A 14,515-nucleotide genomic window follows, 5' to 3' on the forward strand; every position below is an offset into this window, starting at 1 on the left:
CCCTTTGAGGTTGGGATCAAGTGATTACTGTACTAGAGTCCTAGTCAGTCCATCGTAGCAAAGAAAATAAACAAGATTTGGGAAATGTGTAATGTTTATGAGGATAGAACCAAAACTCTCATTATTTGCAATTTATATGATGGTTTATGTAGACATCCCAAAAGAATCTCAACTATTAAGAAGGGAAATAAAACATATGTAACATTTTTGAAGTTAAAGTTTTTAAAGAAAAAAGAAACCTCAAAAATTAAGAAAAAATTTAGCAATAGATATTAAGGTATACATAACAATAAATTTATATTATAGCCCTAAGTAGAAAATAAATATCCCTTAGTTCATAGTGATATGAATAAGTAATTGAATAAATTAATAAGTGGAAAAGCAGACAAATCTCTCATGCAGAAGAAATCCAAATAAATTATGTAGCTACTCCATGGTAAAGGAGGAGAGCATAACTCCCCAATTCTGAAGTGTGGGTTGCATATAGTGACTTCCTTCCAGAGAGGACATCACAGAAAGGGGGAGAAAAGAGTGGAGAGACTTGATAAACACTATTTAAGACTAGTGGTCAAGGTCAACATTAATAGTGATAAGTCATGTTGATAATATGTACCCTTCATATGATGTGATGATGTGTGTACACTTAACCTTTGTGATTCTCTTTCCAAAAGCCCACTACCTCAGTCTAGTCAAGAGAAAAACATCAGATGAATTCCAACAGAGCGCCAGCCTATGATATACCTGACCTGTACTTCTCAACACTGTCAAGGCCATTAAAAAGCAAAACAAAACAAAACAAATCTGAGAAACTATCAGAGCCCAGAGGAGCCTAAGAAAACACAACTAGAGGGGTGCCTGGGTAGTTCAGTTGGTTAAGTGTCCGACTTTAGCTCAGGTCACAATCTCACAGTCGGTGGGTTCAAACCCTGCATCAGGCTCTATGCTGACAGCTGAGAGCCCAGAGCCTGCTTCGGATTCTGTGTCTCCCTCTCTCTCTGCCCACCCCACCCCCATACTCTATCTCTCTTAAAAATAAACATTAAAATAAAATAAATAAATAAATAAATAAAATATTGTAATTAAAAGATTCTTACCTTGATCCGTAAAATCAACTCTTGAATCCCTATAGTCCGAGCTTTTTCTACATAAGATATCAGATCCATCATCTCTTCTGTTGTCTCAGGGACTTTTAATGCATGCTCTTTAATTGCTTCAAAATCACTGCAGATACTGACACAATGCTCTGCTTTACTATGGTTATAGTAATTAATGCTATATCATATTTGATATATGTGTTATAAATATTACAAAATATGAACCGTGATAGCCTCAAAATATTAAATCACTAAGACGTCTTGAAACATTTAAGGACATCTTAGCTGATGTAACTTGGTATACATCATACATCTACAAAAATCTATGAAATTGACATAACGTTTTTATGTAGAAATTATGGTATATTAGAAAAAAATTTTCTATGGATCTCTTCAACTCTCTTGAACATCCAGCTAAGCAGTGTGATGTAGAGTGTACTTAGGAATGGTAAGCAGGCCAATGTGAATACAAAGAAGGGGACATTATGAAGCTGGAGAGGTGAGTAGTAATTAGATCATGTAGGGCTTAATATGTCATTCTTGATTTTCAAAAATTTAGGAGGGATGCAACAAAGGGGACAATGCCAAAAAGACAGGTGATCCTACGAGGGCACTTTCACCTTGCTAGAGCAGAATCTGTGTCCCTTTGGGAGAGACAGTACCACAAAAGACAAAGGCAGACAAAATGAGAGCAAATGATTGGCCCAAACAGATGCTAAACTAAACAGTGAGTAAGAAAAGCGTTCTTTAATGATTATTTATTTAATAAACTGTACCTAGTGGCACACATTCCTCCTTTTGATGTTATCTATCTCAAGTAGGGAATTTAAATGGAAAAGAATGAAAGAATGAACTAGATAGAGGAAACTGGACAAATTTTCAGCTGCTCTTATGTCATGGGTTTATAATAATACACAGTTATTTTGTTGGAAGTGACAGAATTTTCCAGAAAAGTCACAGATACCACAAAAATAAATACCAAAAAATGTCATGTTAAACATAAATCATTTTTTGATTAAGGCATTGTTGTGGCTCTTATTCCATGGGATTGTTAGAAACGAATGCTTTGCCATTGTTGACATCTTTTTGTGTAGTACACTTTTGTACAAAGCATGCCTGACAATACTTCACTTTTTGACAGTCAAATTTTAAGTTTGTTTGTTTGTTTGTTTGTTTATTTATTTATTTATTTTTGAGATAGAGCAGGGAAGGGGCAGAGAGAGAGGGAGACAGAGAAGCCCAAGGCAGGTCTCCAGCCCACGAACTGTGAGATCCAGACCTAGCTGAAACCGAGACAGACACTTAACTGACTGACTAAGCCACCCAGGTGTCCCTGACAGGCATATACTTTTTGTTTACTTAAAAATATTTATTGATGTGATGGCTCCCTTCATTGGGTGACTATTCTACACCAAGCACAGTGCCAGATGCTTTACAAACATAATCTGTGGAGGTTCCTGGGTGGCTCAGTCAGTTAAGCATCCAACTTGAGCTCAGGTCATGATTCCATGGTTTGTGAGTTCAAGCCCTGCATTGGGCTCTCTGCTGTCAGCACAAAGCCCACTTCAGATCCTCTGTCTCCCTCTCTCTCTGCCCCTCCCCCTTGCCCCCTCATGCTCACACTCTCTCTCTCAAAAATAAACATTTAAAAAAATGTAATCTGTGATCCTAACATTAGTCCTTCAGGGAAAGTATTATTTTTCACAGCTGGCACAGCAGAAAACTGAGGCTCAGGGAAATTAACTTGCCTGGAGTTATAGAGCTAGTTCATTACAGAGCCAGGATTCAAATCTAGATCTTTCTGACTCTAAAGCACATGATTTTCTCACATTGCTTCTGGGAAAATAAACATACTAGCTAGCATTGATTGAATGCCATGTCCCAGGCACTGTGCTAGGTGCTTTACATGTATTAGTTTTAGTCCTTACAGAAGTTACAAACTAAGATTCTTTTGGAGACAGGCAGGTAACAGATGAATTAAATGAGTTGGATGATGAGTTGATTCAGCAGTGGGTGAACAAACCAAAGGACACATTCCATATAAAATGGAAACTGCTTCTCAGTTCCACCTACCACTGCAGGCCCAACAAGGCACAGTCTTCCCACCTTTTCAAGAAAAGTAAAAGATCTGGATTGTGTGTGCATGTGTGTGTGTGTGTGTGTGTGTGTCAACATTTTGAAATTTTGACAGCTAATTCAAAATGTGTTTAGACAGGGGCACCTGGATGGCTCAGTCAGTTGAGAATCTGACTTCAGCTCAGGTCATAATCTTGCAGTTCTTGAGTTCAACCACCACATGGGGCTCACTGCTGTCAATGGGGAGCCCACTTCAAATCCTCTGTCCCCATCTCTCTCTGCTCCTCCCCTGCTCTCTCTCTCAAAAGATAAAATAAAATACAGGGCTCCTGGGTGGTTCAGTCGGTTAAGCATCCGCTTTCGGCTCAGGTCATGATCTCACGGTTTGTGAGTTCGAGCCCCGCATCGGGCTCTGTGCTGACAGCTCGGAGCCTGGAGCCTGCTTCGGATTCTGTATCTTCCTCTCTCTCTGCTCCTCCCCTGTTCTCTCTCTCTCTCTCTCAAAAATAAATAAACATCAAAATACATTTAAAAAAATGAAACCCAGCATGAGACAAGGAAAAAGTGTCTGCATGACATATCCAACTAGCAAGCCACTAGTTTATGAATCTAATTTTACAACCACTCTGCAAAGTAGGTATTGCTGTCTCTATTTTACAGATGATAAAAATAAGTTAGGTAAGACCACAATATTGGGGTCAGGAACAATCCAAGATCTTCCCAATATCATTGAAAGTTTATAGTCTTTCTGTTTTCATGCAGCCTGTATCCAAACACTAGTTTATTTCAGTTTCTTAAAAAAAAAAATCCTGTGTTTCCTCAAAACAATTCTCAAACCATATCAAACAAACAAAAACCAGACCAATGGGACTACAAGGGAAAGTCCTTAGGAGGCAGCTGTGAAGAAAAAATTGTAAGAACTTATATTTTAATCTTTTAAAAAATTTTTTTTAAATTGGGGCACCTGGATGGCTCAGTCGGTTGGGCATCCGACTTTGGCTCAGGTCATGGTTTCACAGTTCATGGATTTGAGCCCCGCATCGGGCTCTGTGCTGACAGCTCTGAGCCTGGAGTCTGTTTTGGATTCTGTGTCTCCTTCTCGCTCTCTGCCCCTCCCCCGCTAGCACTCTGTCTGGCTCCGTCCCAAAAATAAACAAACATTTAAAAATTTGTTTTTAATTTTTTTAAGTTTATTTACTTATTTTTTAGTAATCTCTACACCCAGTAATCTCTACACCCAGGGTCTCAAACTCACAACCCCAAGATCAAGAGTCACATGTTCTTCTGAATAAGCCATCCAGGCACCCCCTAATCTTTTAAACAAGAGTTATCATTAGCAAAATATTTCTTTTAACCCTATAATTCCAAGTTTAGCAATTAATTCTACTTACCTTTCATTTTCTTTTCTATGTTTTGAAGCTATGTCATTTAATAATATGTTTGCAAAGGCTTTTGCTTTGTTTGTTAGACCCGTCTTCAAATCTTCACAATCCAAACGCACCATAGGGAAATGAACCCACTGAGGCAAAAGCATTATTTCTGAGGCGAGACTGAGATATCTTCCTATAAACTTAAAAAAATAAAAAAGCATTTAAAAATCAGATCCAAGTATATTACTTGCACAGCTAGAAAACTTCAAAACAAAGTACAAACTGTTGAGCAAAGATACCCTAAAATTTTTCCCACATGGCTCCCACTTACATTTCCAACTTCATCTTCTAAATTTGCTGTGTACTACATTCCTATGTTACCTATTCTTCACCTATCTTGGTCATGCTACAGTTCCTCTGTACCTATAAACATCTCCTTCAAAGCCTGGCTCACTATTCACTTCTTCAAGAAACTGTCACCAATATTCCGAAGCAGATGCAACCACTCCCTCTTCTGTGCTTCCACAACATCTTGTTCACATCTCCATTCCAGCACCTATCTGTACATATCATGGTTGTTAGTCCTATGTCTGACTTCCAGGCCAAATATAAGCTCCTGAGGATAACGTGCGTGTATCATTTATTTTAACGTCACCAAAACCCTGCTAGGTGTCTGAATGTGATGAAGAGATTTTTGTTGAAGCAATGAATGAGTTAATGAATGACTAAAGAAATTATGGGGTGAGGAGAGCCTGGGTGGCTCAGTTGGTTGAGCATCGGACTCCTGATTTTGGCTCACGTCATGATCCCAGGGTCGCAGGATTGAGCCCCATGTGAGGCTCAGCACTGAGCATGGAGCCTGCTTAAGAATCTCTCTCTCTCCCTCTGCCCCTCTCCCCCACTTGCTCTCTCTCTCTAAAATAAAATAAAATAATAAATTATGAAATGAACCTATGAATTTACTATAATGATGTTCTGAATGAGAAATTCTATTAACTTCAATTGAAGCATTTACTTTACAGGGAAAAAAAATTCACCCTAATTTTAAAACAGAAATTCAAAGGCACTCATGAAAAACAGAAAAAACACTTACTTCTGTGTATTCATCAAAAGTATGATCTTCTGCTTGGAAAGTCTCTATCAGCTCAACCGCAGACCCATCAAGAAGCCAATTATATTTTTCAACTGAAAATCAATAACCTAATTTAAATCTCAACAATAAGACCCATTCAAAAAGATAAAGTGTTTTGTTGATATGGTCAGGGAAGTGAGTAGACTATTCAATTAAATATTATTAATAGAGAATTAACATACATTAATAAAATAGACCTAACAAGAAAACCAGGTTAAACATGACATTTTAAAATAAAGATAATAGTGTATGCTAATGATCTTACAATAATATAGAGGTACTGTTAAGCCAGTTAATAGAAAGTTTTGATTAACAGAATGTCAAGTAACAATCCTGACCCCATACATACTTGAGGAGACTATAAAACTGAGCTGCAGTCTCTTCAAAACTATTCTTCGAAATTATCTTGATTTAACTCTTGATTTAGCTTTCTCCTTATTCCAACATCTCTTCTCTATATCTTTTTGCTTCATCACCCTGTTCCAGTTAACATTCACCCATTAGACTTGACAACAGAATTCAAGTTTCTTAGGTTGGGTTGGATCTGTGATTCTGCCAAAAGCCATGCCTATGCTCACTTCTGGTTCTTCCTGCTCTTTCAGGACAGCCCAAGACAACCAAATATCTGACCAATTTCTAGTAAAAATAAAAATGGTATTCTTTTACGATAAAATAATATATGTCATATATACCATATGTCTCATAATGTTTTCTTGCACCTTCTAAGTTATGATGTACTGCTGCCTTCAGTGTAGTAACAGCCCATTGTGACACATGTTCAGGAAGTTCTGTGTCCAGATTTACAGCTGGGGAAGTTCCTGAGAGCCAAGAGGGAACTGTTTGGACATTCTAACAAAAATTAAAATGACAATTTATGAAACCAGTATCTGTGCAATTGGGCTATACATAGAGCTTATACTATATTTTTAAACATTATTTTCATATTTCAACAGTCCAAAAAAAGATAACTTGATGAAAAATAATGATTTAGAGTTGTATATTTTTAATCTAATATAAAAACTTGCGTTAGTTTTCTATCATTCAACAAGTATTTATTGAATAATTATATCTAAGTGATTATATTAGAATGTACAAAGAACAAACATGATGTGGATCTTGTCCTTAAGAAGCTCACAACTACACAGGGAGAATCAAACATGCACAAAAATACCAATTCACAGCTACAATAAAAGTTCTAAGAAGGAAAAACATCATTTCCATCCAGGAAATGTTACCAAAGAGAAAGCACGTTCTAACTTGAAATAACTTGGAGGATGGAAATAAAACAGAGTTATAACATTTTATGTACATGTCCACTTTATAGAGTTTCAACTCAGTTTAAATTTTTGAAAGAGGGGGCACCTGGGCGTCTCAGTTGGTGAAGTGTCCAACTTTGGCTCAGGTCATGATCTCGCGGTTCATGAGTTTGAGCCCCACATCAGGGTCGCTGTTGTCAGCCTGTCAGTGCAGAGCCTGCTTTGGATCCTATGGCCCCCTCTCTCTACCCCTCCCTCGCTTGCACTCTCCCCCCAAATAAATAAATATTAAAAAATAATAATAAAATTAAAATAAAATAATAAAATACTGAAAGAGGCCCATATAAAGAAACCCAATGGATAATGAAGACGAAATACCTGCAGAGCTTCAGTTATTCGCTCTACCAAACCCAAAACAACATCTTCCAAATCTTGAAAGGTAGGATAAAATTCCATTTTATCCTCATCAAATGTCAGTTCCATCTTAAATATTGGCAGCCCACATTGATCTTCTTGGTCAAAGAGCTTCACAAATCCTTCTACAGTTCTCTTTAAGAAATCCTTTAGCTGCATGATGTCGTAAATTAACATTACTTTAGAAAGTACAAATTCAACCTTTAACCTTTTAACCTTTTGTTCAAAATCAGTGAGCTATTACCTACAATTAATTCATTCTATCAATTCATTTACTCTTCAAAATTATCTTCATTCAGCACAGTATGTTCTAAGTGTAGTCTAAAACAATAAGTAGAATGATATATGCAAACTTTGATTTTTTTTTATAGACTAGCAACAATCCTAAAATGGCAACTCAGAATCTTCCACATTCTTCAGTAATTCTTTCCATGGTACAGAAAACATTCCAGAAAAACTAAACAAAGTGAAGATTAAGGGGAGGAGAGGCCCGACACCTGAGAATGAGGGTGTCATGGGGTGACATGCACGTGAGGTGAGGGACAGTTAGTATGCTAAAGCAAGCTGCTAAGGTTGATAGTTAAATATTCAAGAATTTTGTGAGCCAGTTACTAAACCCTTGGATGCTTGAAAATTACACTGTGGGAATATTTCCACCAGGAAATTGGCAAACACTACAAATTAGGGCTTCTCCCCAGCCTGGAGAGTTGGATTTCCAGCAAATCACCAGGTGAGGGTGAAGCCACTGGACATTAGAAACATGCACAATAAGGGGAACCTGGGTGGCACCAGACTTCGGAACAGGTCATGATCTCACAGTTCATGAGTTCAAGCCCTGTGTCGGGCTCTGTGCTGACAGCTTTGAGCCTGGAGCCTGGTTCAGATTCTGTGTCTCCCTCCCTCTCTGCCCCTCTCCTGTTTGCTCTCTCTCTCTCTCTTAAAAATAAACATTAAAAAAATTTTAAAAATGTGCACAATAAGTTACCAAACTATGAATAATGCATTCTTATGTAGAATCAACTATTTGAAATTTAGCCAAGGGGACAAATATAATGATCTTCAAAATGTTCCTCATCTCTATTTTTTATCAAATAATCATAGTCCTCTTAAGAGGATAAAGATAGAAAGTACATCATGTATATTAATTACAGAGTTATATACTAGATATTAAATGTGTCCTTTTAAGGATGTGTTGCAGGGCACCTGGATGGCTCAGTTAAGCGTCTGACTCTTGATTTTGGCTCAGGGTCATGGTCATGATCTCATGGTTCTGGGATGGAGCCTTTTTTAATTTTTTTTATTTTTTTTTAATGTTTATTTATTTTTGAGACAGAGAGAGACAGAGCATGAATGGGGGAGGGGCAGAGAGAGAGGGAGACACAGAATCGGAAGCAGGCTCCAGGCTCTGAGCCATCAGCCCTGAGCCCAATGCGGGGCTCGAACTCACGGACCACGAGATCGTGACCTGAGCTGAAATTGGACGCTTAACCGACTGAGCCACCCAGGCGCCCCTGGGATGGATCCTTAAATCGGGCTCTGCTCTGAGTGTGGAGCCTGCTTGGGATTCTCTCTCTGCCCCTCTCTCACTGGTGTGCTCTCTCTCTCAAAATAAATAAAAATTTCTTTTAAAAAGTATACATTGCAAAATTCATGGAATCTTTGGGGATATTTTACAAAAGGGAAAGTTTTTATTCAGAACTGTTTTTGTAGAACTGTATTTCTATAATAGTAAAAATTTGAGGAGAGAATTAATATTCTCTTTAAAGATGATCAATTCAAGGGGCACCTGGGCGGCTCAGTCAGTTAAGCGTCTGACTCTTGATATCGGCTCAGATCATGATCTTGCAGTGGTGAGATCAACCCCCAAATCAGGCTCTGTGCTGACAGCATGGAAGCTGCTTAGGATTCTCTCTCCCCTTCTCTCTGCCCCAGCCCTGCTCTCTCTCTCTCTCTCTCTCTCACACACACACACACTCTCTCTCTCTCTCTCAAAATAAATAAATAAATAAATACTGTAAAAAAGATGATCAATTCAATTTCAAACCAAGATTTTACTAAGAAAAACATGAGAATCAATCAACTTGAAATTTCATATGTTCAAAAAAATGTTTACTGGGATAGTCCTTTTTGTTAATATTCTCCAATAAAGCTATAGATAATTAGTTGATAGCCTTTAAGCATGAGCCCAGTTATCACTCATAATACTGACACATACTTCTAGAATTTCCTTTCATTTTAGATTGCTTCAGATCTTGCTTCAGAAATGAAGCATTTTTATGCTAAACGTATTTAAATAAAATTATGATAAAAATGTTTTTCTTATTTCAAAATAACTACCTAGCACTATGTCTGAATAGAATTTTATTTAAAATAATAAACTAAAGGGCACCTGGGTGGCTCAGTTGGTTAAGCATCTGACTTCCCCTTAAGTCATGATCTCACAGTCCGTGAGTTTGAGCCCCATGCTGGGCTCTACACTGACAGCTCAGAGCCTGGAGTCTGCTTTGATTCTCTGTCTCCCTTTCTCTCTCTGCCCCTTCCCCGCTTATGTGCTCTCTTTCCCTCAAAAATGAAATAAATACTTAAAAAATAATAAAATAAAACATCAGTTTTAAATTTAGCACCCAAAAAATGAATAATCCAATTAAGAAATGGGCAGAAGACATAAATAGACATTTTTCCAAAGAAGATACACAGATGGCTAACAGCCACATGAAAAGATGCTCAACATCACTCATCATCAGGGAAACACAAATCAAAACCACGATGAGATACCATCTCCCACCTGCCAGAATGACTAAAATCAAAAACGCAAGAAACAACAGGTATTGGGGAGGATGTGGAGAAAGGGGAACTTTCTTGCATTGTTGATGGCAATATAAACTGGAGCAGCCACTCTAGAAAACAGTATGGAGGTTCCTCAAAAAGTTAACAATAAAATAAATAAATAAAAATTTGTTTAAAAAGTTAAAAATAGAACTATCCTACAATTAGGCAATCGCACTACTAGGTATTTACCCAAAGAATACAAAATTACTAATTCAAAATGTTACATGCACCCCAAAGTTTATAGCAGCATTATGTACAATAGCCAAATTATGGAAGCAGCCCAAGTGTCCACAGATAGATGAATGGATAAAGAAGATATGGTATAGAGACATGCAATGGAATATTATTCAGCCATAAAAAAGAGAATGAATCTTGCCATTTGCAATGACATGGATGGAGCAAGAGAGTATTATGCTAAGTGAAGTAAGTCAGAGGAAGACAGATACCATATGACTTCACTCATATGTGGAATTTAAGAAACAAAACAAATGAGTAAAGGGGGAAAAAATACAGAGACAGAGAGGCAAACCAAAAAACAGTCTCTTAACTATAGAGAAATGATGGTTACCAGAGGGGATGTGGGTGGGGGATGGGTGAAATAGGTGATGGGGATTAAGGAATGTACTTGTGATGAGCACCGGGTGTTATATGGAAGTGTTGAATCACTATACTGTACACCTGAAACTAAATATTACATTGTATGTTAACCAACTAGAATTTAAATAAAAACTTAAAATATAATAAAATAATAAACTAATTATAATAGCATTAGCATTCAAGATATATAAAATATATTTACCTGATTTGACATAAGTGTAGAAACGCAGTTATAAAATGCATCCCATTTTTCAGGTCTGATGCCTTCTAGAGCCTCCTTCTTTGTGAAAAGATTTATGACCTTTGGATACCATGTGTTCATTATCTTCTCTTCTGCCTTTCTAGCTTGTATTGACAGATCATTTTTTAGTGATTCACAATCAATTGGCCCTTTAGCTCTGTTTATGAGAAGTATAAAAATGATTTAAAGCAAATGATAAATATTGGTCCTAATACATAATTGTTGAAAAAAGTAAGAAAATTTTAATCTAAAGAAAAGTTCTCAAGATTCATCAGTTTAAAATGTCTACAGTGAAAATATAAAGATTCAAGCATGAGATATTCAAATCTTAAATGTTAGTTAATAAATATGAGATTTTTACCTAATTCCTGTTAAATCTAGCAAAATCGTATTGGAAAATGTCGTATAACCAAGGTCCAGTAATATTTTCATAGTTGGATGAACAATGTGCAAATTAGCTAATATTTGACTTCTTGTCTGCACATAGCTAGAATGCCAAGGCTTAGAATAATCCAGTCCTCTGGAAAAGCAAAACACCATATCAAGCAGAATTCAAACAATATACTCTAACTTTTAGGAAATAATAGTTATGACATGGAATTAATATTAAAGCGAGAAGAAGACTGGGAAATGTGGTCAGCGATCAAAGCTTTATGCATGTAATAAAAAGGCATCAAGATCTTGAAAGTGTATTATTGGCACACCTGGGTGGCTCAGTAGGTTAAGCACCCAACTCTTGATTTCAGCTTAGGTCATTATCTCACCATTCGTGGGATTGAGCCCTGAGTCAGGTTCTCTGCTGACCACAGGGAGCTTGCTTGGAATTCTCTCTCCCTCTCTCTCTGTCCCTCCCCTGCTCACATGCGGCTTGCTCGCTCTCTCTCTCTCTCTCAAAATAAATAAATAAACATTTAAAAAAAAGAGAGAGAGAGTGAGAGAGAAAGTGCATTATCTTCAGAGAGGACAGACTGATGGGCCAGGTACCCTGCTAACTTCCACTGTGCTCTGGCTCAGTTACCCTGGGTATGGATAAACGAACTCAGGACTGGGAAGAGAGGAAGAAATCTGTCTGGTATACACCAGAGGTTACTTAAGGCCAAGTTGACCTATACATCCTTAAAGATTCCCCTGATTGTGTAAGCAACAAATAGACAAGTTCAGAGCAAGGATACACCACAGTAGTGCTATTCTTCAGATGTATTCAAAATAGCTTCACAATTCTAGACTTAAATGTTAGATCAGCTTATTTTCAATCTGTTATCAAAACCTAGATGCAGGGGCATCTGGGTGGTGCAGTCGGTTGAGCGTCCGACTTCAGCTCAGGTCATGATATCACAGTCCATGAGTTCAAGCCCTGAGTCAGGGTCTGTGCTGACAGCTCACAGCCTGGAGCCTGCTTCGGATTCTGTGTCTCCCTCTCTCTCTGCCCCTCCCCTGCTCATGCTCTGTCTCTCTCTGTCTCAAAAATAAATAAAAGCATTAAAAAAATTTTTTTTTAAACCTAGATGCAATACTGTTTTTAAAATAATTTACTCACACAGGGGATTCAGGTAAAGGGCCTCCTTCATCTTCAAGCCATTTAACCGGAGGTTTCACGAGAACACTCCTCACTAAAACACATACATGTATTAATATTTCTTGAAAACTCTCACAAGTCCTACTCAAACTTTCTAACTTTTCATATTGGATAATATAGCTTATTGAGCATTAAAGTGAGTATGAGAAAAAAAATCCTTTATTTGAAAAAAAATCAAGTTGTTGGTACTATTTAGGTGTTACTTTAGGGGTGAATTCAGATACAGTAAAACTTTAAGTTTCAGCTTTTTGCATTCTATCTACTCAAAGGCCACTTAAAAGAATTTATTCCAGGGGTTCCTGGGTGGCTTGGTCAGTTGAGCATCGGACTCTTGATTTTGGCTGAGGTCATGTCCTCATGGTTCCTGAGATCGAGCTATGCATCGGTCTCTGTGCTGACAGCATGGAGTTGCTTGGGATTCTCCCTCTCTCTCTCTCTCTCTCTCTGCCCCTCCCCTGCTTGCACGCTCTCTCTCTCTCTCTCTCTTTCTCTCACAAAATAAATAAACATTAAAAAAAACTTATGCCAATAAAAATTTCCAATATTAAATCCCTAATAAATTTCTCTAAATACACTAATACTTTTTTTTTTTTTTTTTTACAATCCGGTATTAAACGGTGTAACTACAACCATAAAGACAAAGAGAAAAATGAAAAAGCCCTTAGCTAATAAGCACAGGAAAAAAAAAATTATACAAAGTTCCCTTAAATTACAAAGATTTTGACTAGATTATAAGCTCAAAATAAAAGCTTTAAATAAAAATAGTATGTAAGAAATACATACAGCTAAATATATAAATTATTCATTATTCATATTTCTACTTTTGATTGAAGGGGTGGGAAACAAAAGTAAAAGAAGCTTGGCATTTGTGAAATGCTACTTACCCAGATATCTCTTCATGCTTTTTTCAAACTCACTTGACACCTCATTTATGAGACTTTCAACAAGTTTTTCTCTTTCTTTCCCTTCCTTTAAAGACTCAGGTATCAGCATTAACATGTGATCCAGCCATTCCTGCTGAATAGGCACCATGGGACTACTTTCTACACGTTGCTTCATATAAATATAGTTGAACTGAGAATGTAATAAGAAAAAACTAAATGTTCTAAGTGGTATATCAGTGTAACTCCGGTGCTCTGTCTTTTCAAGAAAACATTTTTTTGGAATAGAAATATTCTGAAAAATAACATGTTTTCAGAATAAAAACACTCGGAAGTATGAGCTGCAAAGAAACCATTTTTTCAAGTACTCAGTATATATTTATTAAATGAATAAGAATTGGAAATTGGGAGTAAGGCCTGGCTAGGGAAGCTGGGCATGCCCATGTTATCCACTCAAACATCGAAATATTTAGCATTAATCCATTAAACAGTAAAAAATTAGCAAATATGCACCCAGCACAAAGGTACAAAGTCACAACTGATAAAATAGCCAAAAATGACAGGAAATAGTAGCAATAAATTATGCGTAGGTATTATTAAATATTTTAGAATATTAATCAAGTTGATTAATTTAAAGTATTATCAGGGTGTTTCCCCACCCACCCCAAATCTGCATTTTACACTTGAGAAAACTAATCTTGTCATTAACTCTTCACTCAAACCAGGGTTGGAGTTTAAGGTTTTCTGTATTAAAATACATATAAATGTTGAGGTTCCTGGGTGGCTCAGTTGGTTAAGCATCCTACTTCAGCTCAGGGCATGACCCCATAGTTCATGAATTCGAGCCCTGCATCAGGCTCTGTGCTGATAGCTCAGAGCCTGGTGCCTGCTACAGATTCTGTGTCTCCCTCTCTTTCTCTCTCTGCCCCTCCTCTGCTCATGCTCTCTCTCTCTCTCTGTATGTCGAAAATAAATAAATGTTAAAAAAAATACATATAAATGCAGATTCATCAGAATCTTAAATATACAATAGAAATCAATTAGGTTAT

At 37.1% G+C, this 14,515-nt stretch overlaps 1 protein-coding gene across 13 annotated transcripts in view; it reads right to left on the bottom strand.

The window, feature by feature from the left end:
• DNAH12 (dynein axonemal heavy chain 12) overlaps positions 1 to 14,515 on the bottom strand; it is a 208,735-nt gene that overhangs the window by 181,110 nt on the left and 13,110 nt on the right. For 11 of the 13 annotated variants that reach the window (XM_042929731.1, XM_042929730.1, XM_042929732.1 and 8 more), the window contains 9 exons: positions 13,470 to 13,659; positions 12,547 to 12,619; positions 11,371 to 11,529; positions 10,971 to 11,166; positions 7,307 to 7,495; positions 6,365 to 6,521; positions 5,634 to 5,725; positions 4,562 to 4,740; positions 1,095 to 1,230 (listed from right to left, as the gene is read on the bottom strand). In XM_042929731.1, the coding sequence (XP_042785665.1) occupies positions 1,095 to 1,230; positions 4,562 to 4,740; positions 5,634 to 5,725; positions 6,365 to 6,521; positions 7,307 to 7,495; positions 10,971 to 11,166; positions 11,371 to 11,529; positions 12,547 to 12,619; positions 13,470 to 13,659 (1,371 nt within the window). Of the gene's footprint in view, positions 1 to 1,094; positions 1,231 to 4,561; positions 4,741 to 5,633; positions 5,726 to 6,021; positions 6,339 to 6,364; positions 6,522 to 7,306; positions 7,496 to 10,970; positions 11,167 to 11,370; positions 11,530 to 12,546; positions 12,620 to 13,469; positions 13,660 to 14,515 lie in introns of those variants that run through there. The other 2 variants (XM_042929736.1, XM_042929737.1) reach the window with 2 other exon arrangements.

This window comes from Panthera leo, chromosome A2 (genome assembly GCF_018350215.1).
Source record: "Panthera leo isolate Ple1 chromosome A2, P.leo_Ple1_pat1.1, whole genome shotgun sequence".
NCBI classification, from domain to species: domain Eukaryota; kingdom Metazoa; phylum Chordata; class Mammalia; order Carnivora; family Felidae; genus Panthera; species Panthera leo.